The sequence below is a fragment of the Eptatretus burgeri genome, chromosome 13 (genome assembly GCF_056783735.1).
Source record: "Eptatretus burgeri isolate ZD-2024b chromosome 13, Ebu_testis_v1, whole genome shotgun sequence".
Taxonomy (NCBI): Eukaryota; Metazoa; Chordata; class Myxini; order Myxiniformes; family Myxinidae; genus Eptatretus; species Eptatretus burgeri.
This window is the reverse complement of record NC_140973.1, coordinates 47,358,085-47,373,960: the sequence shown is the minus strand read 5'-3', so window position 1 is coordinate 47,373,960 and position 15,876 is coordinate 47,358,085. Positions and strand designations below refer to the sequence as shown.

At 44.4% G+C, this 15,876-nt stretch overlaps 1 protein-coding gene across 1 annotated transcript in view; it reads right to left on the bottom strand.

Moving 5' to 3' along the window:
* Positions 1 to 4,554, bottom strand: part of NAA30 (N-alpha-acetyltransferase 30, NatC catalytic subunit) — a 43,357-nt gene extending 38,803 nt beyond the window's left edge. The window contains exon 1 of the mRNA XM_085852351.1: positions 3,480 to 4,554. Within this exon, the coding sequence (XP_085708477.1) occupies positions 3,480 to 4,151 (672 nt within the window). The 5' untranslated portion in view covers positions 4,152 to 4,554. The remainder of the gene's footprint in view (positions 1 to 3,479) is intronic.
* Positions 4,555 to 15,876: the final 11,322 nt, after the last annotated feature.

The window sequence follows — 15,876 nt, the reverse complement described above, 5'->3', positions numbered from 1 at the left end:
GCAATTACAGAGATCAGACATTTCCTGTAGTTCTTCACCAGGTTTGCACAGACTGCAGCAGGGATTTTGGCCCACTCCTCCATACAGATCTTCTCCAGATCCTTCAGGTTTCGGGGCTGTCGCTGGGCAACACAGACCTTCAGCTCCCTCCAAAGATTTTCTATTGGGTTCAGGTCTGGAGAATGGCTAGGCCACTCCAAGACCTTGAGATGCTTCTTACGGAGCCACTCCTTAGTTGCCCTGGCTGTGTGTTTCGGGTCGTTGTCATGCTGGAAGACCCAGCCACGCTCCATCTTCAATGCTCTTGTTGAGGGAAGGAGGTTGTTGGCTAAGATCTCGTGATACATGGCCCCATCCATCCTCCCCTCAATATGGTGTAGTCGTCCTGTCCCCTTTGCAGAAAAGCATCCCCAAAGAATGATGTTTCCACCTCCAGGCTTCACGGTTGGGATGGTGTTCTTGGGGTTGTACTCATCCTTCTTCTTCCTCCAAACATGGCGAGTGGAGTTTAACCCAAAAAGCTCTATTTTGGTGTCAGATCACATGACCTTCTCCCATTCCTCCTCTGGATCATCCAGATAGTCATTGGCAAACTTCAGACGGGCCTGGACAGGCGCTGGCTTGAGCAGAGGGACCTTGCGTGCACTGCAGGATTTTAATCCATGACGGCGTAGTGTGTTACTTATGGTTTTCTTTGATACTGTGGTCCCAGCTCCCTTCAGGTCATTGACCAGGTCCTGCCGTGTAGTTCTGGGCTGATGCCTCACCTTTCTCATGATCATTGAGGCTCCACGAGGTGAGATCTTGCATGGAGCCCCAGACCGAGGGAGATTGACTGTTATCTTGAACTTCTTCCATTTTCTAATAATTGCGCCAACAGTTGTTGCCTTCTCACCAAGCTGCTTGCCTATTGTCCTGTCGCCCATCCCAGCCTTGTGCAAGTCTACAATTTTGTCCCTGATGTCCTTAGACAGCTCTCTGGTCTTGTCCATTGTGGAGAGGTTGGAGTCTGATTGATTGAGTGTGGACAGCTGTCTTTTATGCAGATAACGAGTTCAAACAGGTGCAGTTAATACAGGTAATGAGTGGAGAATGGGAGGGCTTCTTAAAGACAAAACTTACAGGTCTGTGAGAGCTGGAATTCTTACTGGTTGGTAGGTGATCAAATACTTATTTCATGCAATAAAATGCAAATTAATTATTTAAAAATCATACAATGTGATTTTCAGGATTTTTGTTTTAGATTCCGTCTTTCACAGTTGAAGTGTACCGATGATAAAAATTACAGACCTCGACGTGCTTTGTAAGTGGGAAAACCTGCAAAATCGGCAGTGTATCAAATACTTGTTCTCCCCACTGTATAGATTGATACAGTACGCCGATAGATATATAGAAATACAGTACATCAATAGATAGATAGATACAGTACATTGACAGATATATATATATATATATATATATATATATATATATATATATATATATATATATATATATATGTATATATATATCTTCTTCTTCTTCTTCTTTCGGCTGCTCCCGTTAGGGGTCGCCACAGTGGATCATCCGTATGATCCGCATAGTGATTTGGCACATGTTTTACGCCGGATGCCCTTCCTGACACAACCCTGGTCGCATCTTACGACACAGGGATAAGGTACACCTATTTTAACCGGGGTATACAGCTGCCAAGTACACTGGTACTCATTTCGCCGACCTCGGAAGGATGACAGGCTGAGTCAATCCCCTGGTGTATTCATTCAGTGGCCCAACGGGGCTTGAACTCAGGACCTTTTGGATCGAGAGCTGCTGCTCTAACCACTGCGCCAACACACCAGGCTATATTATATATATATATATATATATATATATATATATATATATATATATATATATATATATATATATATATATATATATATATATGCAGTACATCCACAGATGAATAGATAAGTGGATATATCTTCTTCATCTTCTTTCGGCTGCTCCCGTTAGGGGTCGCCACAGCGGATCATCCGTATGATCCGCATAGTGATTTGGCACATGTTTTATGCCAGATGCCCTTCCTGACGCAACCCTGGTCGCCTCTTATGACACAGGGATATGGTACACCTATTTTAACCAGGGTATACACCGACCCAGTGCACTGGTACTCACTTCGCTGACCTCGGAAGGATGACAGGCTGAGTCAACCCCCTGGTGTATTAATTCAGTGGCCCAACGGGGCTTGAACTCAGGACCTTTTGGATCCCAAGCCGCTGCCCTCACCACTGCGCCAACACCAGGCTAAGATAAGTGTGTGTATATATATATATATATATATATATATATATATATATATATATATATATATATATATATATATATATATATATATATATATTACACACGTATACAGTACATCAATAGATAAATACAGCACATAGATCGATAGATAGATACAGCACATAGATCGAGAGATGGATAGATACATACATTGATAGATACAGCACATAGTTCGAGAGATGGATAGATACAGCACATAGATACATACATACATTGATAGATACAGTACATCTATAGATTGATTGATACAGCATGTAGATTGAAAGATGGATACATACATCAATAGATACAGTACATAGATCGAGAGATGGATAGATACATACATAGATCGATAGATACAGCACATAGATCGAGAGATGGATACATACATACATATATACAATACATACATTGATAGATAGATGCAGCACATAGATCAAGTGATGGATAGATAGATACATACATTGATAGATACAGTACATAGATTGATTGATTGATACAGCATGTAGATCGAAAGATGGATAGATACATATACATACATAGATTGATAGATACAGTACATAGATCGACAGACAGATAGATGGATTGATGGATGGATAGACAGATTGATAGATACAGTACATAGATCGATTGATACAGCACGTAGATAGAAAGATGGATAGATACATACATACATTGATAGATACAGTACATAGATCGAGAGATGGATAGATAGACAGATAGATAGATACAGTACATAGATCGAGAGATGGATAGATAGATACAGCACATAGATCGATCGGAGAAAGCAAGTACAACATAAACTAGACATAAATGTTCAAAGCAGGAATTCCAAGTTCACACGGATTTAAATCTGACGACCCCATCCTTGCCTTCCAAACGAAACCCTCAACCAACCCGTGACACCATTAATTCAAGTTCCACCAAAAATACCACTTCAAAAGTTTCATGACGTCACCTAATCTGTCAAGAAAGTACTCGCCCCTATCATCGGAGAATCAAACGTCATGATGGCTGCGAAATTACACAAGTTTATCAACGCTCGAGTATTCAAAACAATTTATTGATTTGTTTTCATCTCACCAAGCCTTCGCACCAATTACGTCATTGTGACGTCACTGAGAACGTGCGGTACTTTGAGCGGCGCAAAGAGCGCACGTGGTGAAAGAACTCACCAAAAAGCACAGCTGTGGCCAGTTGTGAATGAAGTATCTGTAAGTGTAAATGGAATATGGCTCAGAAAGGTCTTTCGTTATGAGTCTCATTATATGAGGCATCTGAAGTTCGGAGCTGTACCCGATGTAATACACCGTGGCAAGGTGTTTGCCGTCCTCGTTTGCACAGGGGTCCCTCAAGCTCATATCCCCTAAAACCCGGGACAGCTGGACACCCTCCGGGGCACCGACATTGTCCGAATCATCGGAAGGCAAGTCCGTGAGCGAGTGCGACGCGTGGCCGGTCCGAACCGACGTCTCTTCACAATGGGTTCCATCTGGAACCTCGGCCTCGGAGGGGGATTGTTCGGACCTTTTTGACACTTCCAGCGGCCTTTGGAGAAAGGCGCCCGATGGGGTCACAGGAAGCAGGACATCTCCCTGGGTCCAGGTCCCAGAGACCACGCAACCGTTGATTCCACGCCGCCTCCGCCTGTCCTTGCAGGCGCAGGTCGCGGGTGACGCGTTGTTGTGCTTGGAGCGGACAACCGGCTCCGAATGATCGTGAAGCGGAAGGGCCGACGGATGTATGGGTGGAGGGAGGAAACGTGCTTCCGATTCGTCCTTGGATCGTTTGGCCGACGACCTCAGCTCCCCCAGAGCCGGAGCTTCTGCTGCTCGAGTCCCCGCCATGTTCGACCCGCTGGAAGGGGCGAAAGTCCCGGCGATGGGACACGCAGAGCGAATGTGGGACGAGGGGGACCGGGAGGACAAGATCCAAGAGACCGCCGTCACACCGACTCGCACATCCAGGCCTCGGGCTCTCTTTCCCCGTTCCTCGGGCCGTCTTAAGCAGCTTTGCCTTTTTCCACCGCCATGGGATGAAAGGACGGGACGGGCGGAATAAACCTTGAACGCATTGAATGGAAGTCGATGTCGGGCCGAGAGCAGGGCCCGTGTCGGCTAGCGGGCCGGTTCATCTGCCGGGACTTTGCAACAGTCGGTCAGCTCGACGGCAAAATGCCGTAAAGCAGACACACGTGGTGAAGTGAAAATGGTTCTTCTTCTGTTTTTTTTTCTTTCTTTTTTTTGCCAACTCGTGCCCCTGCGGTATTATTCACATTTTAAATCGTTCATAATGTCACATTGTGCCGCGACGAATGCACTGCATTAAAAACGGAGAGAAAGAATACCGACGCGAAATTACGTCATGGATCTTGAGGCGGGAGGGATTCCTCTCAAAGATATCATGACGTCATCGTTACGTCACAGACGTCGTTTGAGATACAGTACTGTACTGTACACATGTGTTAATAGTGATACAACCGTATAAAGTTCCCTTCCGAGGAAATTCAAGGCAGGAGGAGACCGTTTGGCCGCCAATCATGCTTGTGCGATGGTTGCCAACCTATGGTTGTTTGTCCGTGCTATATCCTTTTTTTCAAGTGCTGAGTGTTAATTTTTTTTTTAAGGCTTTGATATGACTCGGCAGTGGTTGGATTCGAACCCCCTGAACTCCCATACTCACAGTTTATGCTCTTCCACTTCTCCAAACCATCGTGCATACTTCAAGGCCCTTCAGCAATGTTGTTGTTGAAGAGTTGGGAGAAATCTGTTGAAGACGGTTAATTGTCTGCAAGTGGGAATACCATCCATTCTACAGGCTGACTTGCACGTGAAAATCATCCTGGTATGTGTCAGATGAAGGCTCCAGCCCAACTAGAACTAGACCCTTTGTCAGGTGGTCTGCAGTAGATAAGGACATGCACAGAATTGTGCATTTGCTCAGGAATCTCCAGTCACTGTTGGTTTTTACTTGGTCCTTGGGCTATGGAACCGTGACCAAGGGTTCACATGGATTTTACCTAAATCGAGTCAAAAAATTTTCGCAGTTGTTGACATAATCAAAATGTGTGTGGGTGTTACAATCAGTGTGCTGCGATGTCTGTTCGCAAGGTGTGGTATGGGTTTCTGCAGCAGATCGTTTCGACAACGGCCCGCACTTCAAGGCAGAATGATTGAAAACTTTTTTTAAAAAAATTTGAATGACATAGATCACACGTTATGTCTGCCAAATCATCCTGCAAGTAATGAGTTAGCAGAGAAAACTGTTAATTCAGACCTTTAAGAAAATCTTCAGGAAACCTGATAAGGCCCAATCACTGGAAAGTTGGCTTTGAGGTACGCAGCACGCTCACCTCAAAGCTATCTCGCCTGGGTTTGAATCTCGACCCAGCTATGAACTGGCATTCCGGTGTTTCACAGGCAGGGTGATTCATCGATGTGTGTGCCGCCTTTCGGATGGACGTTAAACTGGTGTCCCATCTGCCAGCATTCGTTAGTAGATGTTAAAGATCCCATGGTGTCCTTCGTGAAGAGTAGGTGTGATTGCCGACACCATGGCCAAATTCCATGTTGCTGCCCTAACCCCTCGAATGTCAGGCCTGGCCATCTGGTTCCTGAAGACATGGATCAAGCTTCCCCGAGCTGACCTCACAAGAAAGGTGGGATAATCGTGGCTGTCGAATAACAATAAAAGGCCCAATCTCTGCCTCACAAAGGAGCAAATGTTTTATTGCATTGTCGAAACACTCCTCACACTATTATGGGTGTCATCCTGGCTGAGCTTTTCTTGAAAAGGACCCCAAAGACTTGTTTATTGGTCTGCTATTGTGAGCTAAAAATCACTTTTCTGGGGAACAGTTTTGACTGAAGATCTTCGTGTCAAATGTTTTTCAAATAATTATTGTGAATGTTCTTCATATAGATTTCAGTTTTGTCCATTATGCGACTTTAAAAATGATGTATGAATGCGAACGAGGCCTTTTGAGCTGGGTGTGTGTGTTCACATTGACTCAGTTCTACTCGCTGGGCACTTTTAACCTACCGTAACTAGCATGACATCTGTAATTAAAATGGTCTTTTAATAATAATTTTCAGCATTTAGAGAGTGGCAATTTCAAGATGGCTAACAATAATTGTTCTGTTCCTGAATGCAAATTGGACTCGTGGAAATATAGGACTACGACAAATATCTGTGGATGAGAGGTGTCGAGTTCCTACTGAGTAATACAATTTTCCTGTCTCTCACACACACACATTCTTCTCCTTTTACCAATAGATGCAAAAATCTTGTATAATTTCCTTTGTGGCCCTGGAACTAATCAAAAATATATATGAACCATGTGGAGTGTGATGAGCACTCGGACAATCCCCATCGGACACAGTCCGACACCAAAGCATCACCTCTAACACAGAGGCCTTGGCCCGGTGATTCTGTCAAACAGACAAAGATAACGTGGTCAACATCAGTTAATCATCAAACGGAGCCACCGATCTGGATTTCGGGCTTTTCCCCCCTCATCAGGATGGCATAACGATAAATATCTAACCAATGATGACCACATTCAAAATTGTCGTAATGGTAAGATACTTGTAGGATGTGTTTTAGGGCTCCTGGTATGAGGGAAAAGCAGGAAAAAGGAGTTTTCTGAAGAATTCAGAAAAGCCTATGGAAAGGGAAGAGTATTGATTATGAGGGATTTAAATTTGCCAGGAATACATTGGGTCCAGGAACAGGGAAAGAGCAGAGCAGATGAGAATTTTCTAGATTTAGTCCAGGATTGCTTTTTAAGTCAGTTTGTTGAAAGGTCCACGAGGAGGAATGCAGTGTTAACCCTTTTTATCCCAACGTTTTTTTAAAAAAAAAATGGAGGGATAATGAATTGGCTTCGTCCCACTGTCCGTCACGCTATCTCCTCCTAAACAGTTGGGCAGAAATTCACCAAACTTAGTAGTTATGATCACCACATGGCAAGAAGGTGCAAGAACAGCATAATTTTGCCCCTGCCTCCTGGTGTGTTGTTAAAAGGTCAAGTACCAAAAAATACAATTATGGGCACATTTTAAAACATTTTTAAAATGAAACTTTGTACATGCAATCAACATTGGAGGACACATGAAATATGTAACGATTTTTTGGATTTGACCCTTGGTTCATGCCTCAGGGATGGGGACTTAGATCACAGGGGTTGAAATTGAAAAAAATCACTCAACATTTGGTATTGGAGGGGGGGGGGTCATTCCTGGTGGAACTTTATGCTATCTTTCAACTCTGTTTTAGGTGGGGAACATAGGGATTTGTGATGGCATGCTTTTGACTTCATTCTAGTTTTAATTGCAACATGAAAAAAACAGAATGTTGGGATGTTCCTCCGAAAAGTACTGTGTATATATATATATATATATATATATATATATATATATATATATATATATATATATATATATATATATATATATATGAAATGATCACGTGAAACCATCCCAACCTTCCCCCTTTTTTTTGTACAATCTCCTTCATTATACGACATGTCACTTCGACATAGATAAATCCATAAAAAAACAAAATTAAACATTTCATTTTTGAAAGTTTCTTCAAGCGTTTTGTTTGAGTGGTTAAGCCTAAGGCAATTGGCGAGTGCTCTTCAAGCTTTGATGTCGACATGGCAGCTCGGTTCTCCATTGGGACATTTCTGGACAAAGAAAGGAAACATAAATTCGGTAATTACAATGAGGAGGAGAGGAGATTGGGACCATACTCTGTGCAGAGCGTTGGTGCTGCCTAAGCAGTCTCCTTGGCTATTGGGCACAATCCTGGACAGGTCACCACTCTGACACAGTATACCAGCAAGCTGGCACTCATTTTGCCGACCTCGGAAGGATGGCAGGCCGAGTTAACCCCACCTGGTATTAATTCAACAGATGAGTGGGATTTTAACTCAGGACCCTTGGATCCAAAGCCCGCCACCCAAACCATTAAGCCAACACCAGGCATATTACAATGAGAAAGAGTAAATAAAAACTGTTTTTAGTTGTTGCAAAGCAATGAATCGCCACCTCGTGGTAAGATGGCCACGAGGTACACACGCTCGCTCTGCGCTGTGTAGCCTCGGTTCGAATCTGAACTGTCATCCCGGTGTTTCACAGGCAGGGTTATTCATTAATGTGTGTCCCGTCTCTCGGATGGACGTTAAACTGGGTGTCACATCTGGGTCATTCCATGTCAAATCGTCAAAGAATCTGCCGTCATCTCTCAGATTTTTGTAAAACTTTGGGAACCAATTGTGACCCATGAAAAACGGCAAGAACTCAAATATTTTTGCTAACAGCCTCTTAATTAGTGAGATACAGACTAACGAACTTTGGACTAATTAGCACGACGTCGCGAATTCAAATGGCCATATCTCTAAAAGTATAACACATAGAGAGTTGGTTTTGGTGTCATTTTAAAGGTATTTTCATGCCCTATGAATTTGTCTGGGCAACATTTTCCTACCTCCAACCACAAAAAAAGTTATCACAAAATATAAACTTCAATCGTGAATCCCCAAAAAATGTATCCTTCAAATTTCCTCAAATTCATCCCAGAGGTACCTTATGATGTCAAGAAGCTTCCACATAAGTTTTGTGATGGGCACTCCAATAGTTTCTGAGATATGAGAATAATGTACATGTACGTATGGCATATAGGTTCGAAAATCAGCATTTGTAATGTATTATACAATCAATAAGTGAGTTCAAGTACACAGTGTTCACTAACCTGACTTAGGCTTTCAATTTCCTCTTCAATGCAGCAACAGCAGCACTTGTTTCTTCCCCTCAGGCCCAGTTGAAAATGAACGTATATGATACTTCAAAGCAATTGATGGTCGTTCCCTGTGTTCCCTGTCATGGCTAGGTGAGAATGATTGTATAATACATTACAAATGCTGATTTTCGAACCTATATGCCATACGTACATGTACATTATTGCTCATATCTTAGAAACTATTGGAGTGCCCATCACAAAATTTATGTGGAAGCTTCTTGACATCTTAAGGTACCTCTGGGATGAATTTGAGGAAATTTGAAGGATACATTTTTTTGGAGATTCACGATTGAAGTTCATATTTTGTGATAACTTTTTTGTGGTTGGAGATAGGAAAGTGTTGCCCAGACAAATTCATAGGGCATGAAAATACCTTTAAAATGACACCAAAACCAGCTCTCAAGGTGTTATACTTTTAGAGATATGGCCATTTGAATTCGCGACGTCGTGCTAATTAGTCCAAAGTTAGTTAGTCTGTATCTCACTAGTTAAGAGGCTGTTAGCAAAAATATTTGAGTTCTTGCCGTTTTTCATGGGTCCCAATTGGTTCCCAAAGTTTTACAAAAATCTGAGAGATGACGGCAGATTCTTTGATGATTTGACATGGAATGACCCATCTGCTGGAATTCCCACTATCCCCCTCCCCTCTCTCTCTCCCTTTCTCCCAACCCTATCCCTCCCCTTCCTTCTCTCCCACCCCTATCTCCCCTTCCTTCTCTCCCACCCCTATGCCTCCCCTCCCTCTCTCCTACCCCTCCCTCTCTCCTACCCCTCCCTCTCCTACCCCTCCCTCTCTCCTACCCCTCCCTCTCTCCTACCCCTCCCTCTCTCCCACCCCTCCCTCTCTCCCACCCCTCCCTCTCCTACCCCTCCCTCTCTCCCACCCCTCCCTCTCTCCCACCCTTATCCGTGCCTCCCTCTCTCCCACCCCTCCCTCTCTCCCACCCCTATCCATCCCTCCCTCTCTCCCACCCCTCCCTCTCTCCCACCCCTCCCTCACACCCCTCCCTCACTCACCATCACACCCCTCCCTCACTCACCACCACACCCCTCCCACACTCACCAGCCCACCCCTCCCTCACTCACACCCCTATCCCTCCGACCCCTCCTCCCATTTCTCCAATCCCTCCCCCCAATCCCTCTCCTCTCTCTCTCCGACCACCTCTCCTGCTCTCTGTTCGACCGCTCTCTGTTTGACCCCTCTCCCCCCTTCCTCTCACCCACACTTCTACTCTCCCCCTGCTCCCCCACCCCTCCTCCTCTGTTGATGGGACTGTTAAGGACTGACAGTTTAGTTTTTAATTTAAAACTGCCTCCCCATACCATACCAAGTATGATTCAGATTTGGAGTTAGCTTACAGGAGGGGTGCAAAGGTCAATGCATGTGCCAGCATGCAGGCATGCCTTTGCCAAGTAGATAGCATGGGTGTTGTATGCTCCCACCGGTTTTATATAGACCCCGGCAGTTAAAAAGAAAATGTTGCTGTTTGGGCGTGTTTTACCTCCCTTCCCCCCCCTTTTTCACGCTGCCTTTCCTCCCCCCTTCCCCTCATGCTGCCTTCCCTTTCCCTTCCCCTCCCCTCATACTGCCTTCCCTTCCCCTCCCCTTATGCTTCCTTCACCTCCCCTTATGTTCCCTTTGGCTCCCCTCACTCTGCCTTCCCTTCCCCTCACACTTACGTCCTCCCAAAACCCCTCCCCTCTCCACCCCCCATGGACATCTTCTGGTGGTCTCTGCATGCTGCATTAATGTGTTGTTTTAACGTACTCCAATTCATTCAATCCTGCACTACCCCCCCTCCCCCACTTCTTGACAAGTCCCACGACCAAACGAGTCATATGACGCATACCATTTTTACTCAGCTCTTACACAAGCCTCGACAATGTATACAAAAAATAAAAACCGCAAGTTGAAAACTCCTCTCCTCTTGCTTACTTCCTCGCTGCTCCCAGCCCTCCTCTCTCTCCCCCATTCTCCTCACTCCCACACACCCCACCCCCCTCCTAGAGTGTATAGCAATGTTTGGTGAGGCATCGCTCTCCTCACCACCCCCCACCACCATTCCTTGCTGTTCCCACATTCCGAGCTCCCCCCACCCTTCCTTACCCCTCATCACTCCCCCCTCACTCCCCCTCCCCCCTACCTTCCATCTGGTGAAACCAGTCCACGTTGTTGAGTTACCACTCCACTCCCCCAAAATAATGAAACTGTGTGCTCTCAGTAGTCATCGGATTTGTGGTCCGTACTTTTTTGAAGATCAGGATACTGAGGAAGGGGTGCCTGTGAATGTGGAACATTATGTACGTGTTGAACACATTTTTCGAGTCATGTGAAACATTCCTGGTGCTTGTTTTCAACAGGATGGAGAAACGACACAACTCACTTGTCCATGTGGTGGCTCAATAACCACTTTCCTGGCAGATTAATTTCCCACTGATTTGGATTTCCTTGGCCTCTAAGATCTCCTGACCTCTCACCCTTAGATTTTTTTTTCTGCAGGGATTTGTTTGGAAAATGTTTTCAAAGAGAACCCAATGAACAAGAGGCTGTTATTTACAGTCTCAAATGGAATACTTCAGTCTACTCTGTAGTCAGAAACTATTCCATACGTATCTGTCAATGTGCAGCACTTAGAGGACATTTCAAACATTCGTTGTAGTGAAACAAAACGAGTGTATTGACAGCAGTAGTGTGGTGTTGGGCTGTTAGCGGATATCTTTAACAGCTCATTGGAGTGGGACAGGTACTGGAGGATTTTGTTTTTTGTCTTGACCTCTCACCTGTGAGTTTGATTTCAGTTGTGGGGAAGATATTGGAGGTGTTAATTCGAGATCAAATGGAGAAACCATTTATAAAGATTTAAACTAATTAAAGGCAGTCAATTTACAAAAGGGTGATCATGTTTAATAAATCAATTGGAGTTCTACGAAGCAGTTTCTCATTGGATGGATGAGGGAAGTGTCGTTGATGTAATGTATCTAGACTTTCAAAAAACATTAGATAAGGTACAACAAAGAAGGCTGCTGGCTAAGGTGAGGGCTTGTGGAGTGGCCGGTCGGATCATTTACTGGATTGGAAACTCGATTTGTGATGGGAAGAAAAGAGAGTGTCTGTGAACTGAGAATGTGGGACTGGGAGGATGTAATTAATAGAGTACCCCAGGGACCAGTACTTGGAGTAGGACCATTATTTTTCATCATTTACATCAATAGTTTGGACAATGGGGTTAAGAATCAGCTTTCGACGATTGCCAACTTATGGCTGTTTGTCTGTGCTATATCCTTTTAAAATGCTGAGCATCAAGGAAGGAGGCAGCAAGTACCATTTTTAGTCTTTGGTATGACTCCGCCAAGGTTTAAACTGGTGGTGGGCAGAATCGATTCCAAAGGACTCGATTCTCTTTTCCAACCATGGAATCGAAAGGAATCGAGTGGTGAACCAGAATTGATGTCGATTCCAAGTACTTCCTTCTGGTACTTCAAAGGACGAAGTACTTTATTGAGGAAATTTTTCTTGTACCTCTTGATTGGTATATAAACTCTTTGGTAAGGCACATTAAGGGCTGAGCACATGGAAGAAATTGACTGATAACCACGTAAGTTTTAGACATTTTAACATGAGAAGTTAACACTCAACTCTGATTCTGCAACTGGACCAGATGACAAGAGCTCATATCAGATGCTGTAAAAACCTGCTCTGCTGCTGTTGCACTACCTCTTTCTGCCCTTTACACCCTGTCATTTACCCTATATCATCTTCCATCTGCAAGGAAATCAGACATCACAGAATTACATAAAAAGATGCAAAAACTGATCCCCTTAACTACAGATCAATTAGCTTACTTCCAATCATCAGCAAGGTCATGGAATCCATCATTGCAATTGACATAAAATCATTCCTTTTCTCAAACAGCCTCATCTCAGATCATCAAATCAGATTCAGACCTGGTCACTATAACTTGGACATGCTGCTTCTAATCACCTAACGATGGATGGAGGCTCTCAATGTCAGATATGAGATCAGGGCCATCACCCTGGCCATATCTCGAGCTTTCAATACAGTCTGGCATCCTACCTTGCTCTCCAAACTATCTGCCAATGGAATCCAAAGCCAACTCCGCTCTTGGATTACTGACTCCCTCCACTCTCATAGCCAACATGTGACTCTCAAAACGGAACCCTTTCATCTTCTCCCCCTGTCAAGGCTGGAGTGCCCCGAGGCAGTGTTCTGGGCCCAGTCCTTTTCCTAAATCTTCGTCAATGTCGCTGACCCGAAGGGAAAATCATCTCCATCTCTATCTCTTTGCTGATGACTCCACCCTCTGCCATAACACCCCTCATCTTTCTGACAGACAGGCAGCAGCCTCTTCCCTCTCTTCAGACCTTGACAAAATCATAAACTGGTCAAACTTTTGGAATATGTCTTTAAGCCCAGAGAAATCCCACACATTCACTCACTCACTCACTCTCTCCAAAAGGACTGTACTGCAAGCCATCCCTTCCACAACCCTCTCAAAGAAATTCAATAACTCAAATTATTGGGTCTCACTCTCAGCCATGAACTCTCTTGGGCAAGCTACATTTCAAAGCTGGTCTCCAAAGTTGGCCTGGGCATCCTCCGGCATGCAAAGTCCTTCCTCTTATACACCAGAGTTACTATCCACCTACAAAGTTTTCATCTGCAGCTTTCATCTCCCCTCTCGGCTGGCACCCCACCTCACACCTTGTTCACCTTGACAATGTGGAAACCAAGGCTTTTAAGATCATTGGAATCTCTTGCGATGAAGCTGAGTCTATGGGCCAATCACTTCGCCGTTGCCGACAGGTCAATGCTTTTTCTGTCTTCTTCCACCTCCTTTCCGGTCTTATACCCTCTGCCCTCTCCATGCTTTGTCCACCCCCCCCCCCCAGGTATCTGCAGGACGCACACGGTTTACCGTCAACCCCCTCCGAGAAAAACTGCTTAAACTTCTTTTTTCCCCTCATGGTGGGGCAATTTAGCATAACAATTGTGCATTTTGTGAGGAAGCACCAAATTTGGCACACTCATAGCCTATCATAATATGAACAGATTTGGATATTGGGCAATCTCAAAATTTTTGATGGCAGTGGAAAATGGCTGCCACAGCCATCAGCAGCTGAATTTGAGATGGCCCAATATCCAAATCTGTTAATAATATGTTAGGCTACGAGTGTGCCAAATTTGGTGCTTTCCTCACAAAATGCACAATTGTTATGCTATGTTTAGCTAAGTTGCCCCACTATCATCTGTGGAACCAACTTCCACACTCTCTTCAATCTCATTCTTCTCAATAGTGAAATTGTTCCCCTATTAAATAGTGAAAGGAACACTCTCAACACCCTGTCTTCCAAGTGCTTGACCATGAGGTAGGTTAACTGATCAGGACCTGGGGCACTATTCTTAACTTGCTGAATGACCTGCTTCAATTCCAACAGAGTGAAATCCAGATAAAGAGGAAAGTTTAGAGGGAGACCATCATTGATGATGTTCTTGTGTTGCTCTGAAAATTGGAGCTTGTGGGCTTTAAAATCATTATCCCCATTCGCGTCACCAAAACCGCCAGAAAAAAAGATAGCCCAGGCCTCAGCCTTGTCTGAATTGGAACAAAGAGTTTTGTTCTGGAAAATAAGTAGTACAGGCATTTTAGCAGAAATATTTGGTCAACCTCCCACAAATTGCAACAAAAGAAAACTCAACAGATTTTGATTCCTGGATATTTCCTCAGTGACAGAAAAAAGTCCGGCTCTCTGTTCCTGGATCGCCTGTTTGCAAAACTCATTCCACCAGGAGACTTTAATTATTTTGCCAACAGGACTTCTGGACATTGGGATAGCATCCGCCGCGATAGTATTTATGGTTTGCACTATATTCCAATTGAGTTTATCAATATTTACATCAGCCGACACTTCCTTCACCACCTTGGAACACCAACTTGAAAAAAGTCCTTGTTTGCCTCGGAAAAGTTCCAATAAGCCGGTCCTTCCAATTCCACAGAGTCTCTTTGCAATTTAAGATTAATGATCACCAGAAAGTGATCGCTACCCAGATTGCCATCATGAACTCTCCAATCGCATTTTGCTGCTTCTGCAGATGAAATGAAGGTGAGATCCGAAGGGGACATCTTCCCTGTAGACGGATTAATACGAGTTCCCCCTCCATAATTTAACAACACCAAATCAAATTCATCCATTAAATCCTTGATACACCCTCCATTACTATCCGTGGTGCTAGACCCCTAGAGAATGTTGTGACTATTAAAGTTCCCACACAGAAAGATCACCCCAACGCTACTTCTAAGAACCTCCTGTCGTGACTTTTTCACCAACTGTTCTTTTTCTGTGCCCTGTTCTTTTTCTAGTTTTCATCAATGATCTCTCTGACTCTCTGGACAGTCCGCTTTATCTTTTTTGCTGATGACTCCACCCTCTGCTGTACCATCTGTCATCCCTCAGACCGGAAAGCAGCAGCTTCGTCGCTCACTGCAGATCTGGGTAAAATCACAAACTGGTACAACACGTGGAACATGTCTTTCAAACCGGACAAATCTTATGCTCTAACTGTCTCTCCGAAAGGACTGTTTAGACCCCCCCCCCCCACATCCACTTTCTCAACAATCCTCTAGAAGAAGTCCTTTCATTCAAGCTTCTGGGTCTCACGATCTGCCATGATCTTTCCTGGGAAAGCCACATTTACAACCTCGCCTCCAAAGCCAGTCACTGACTGGGAATCCTCCGTCGTGCAAAGTC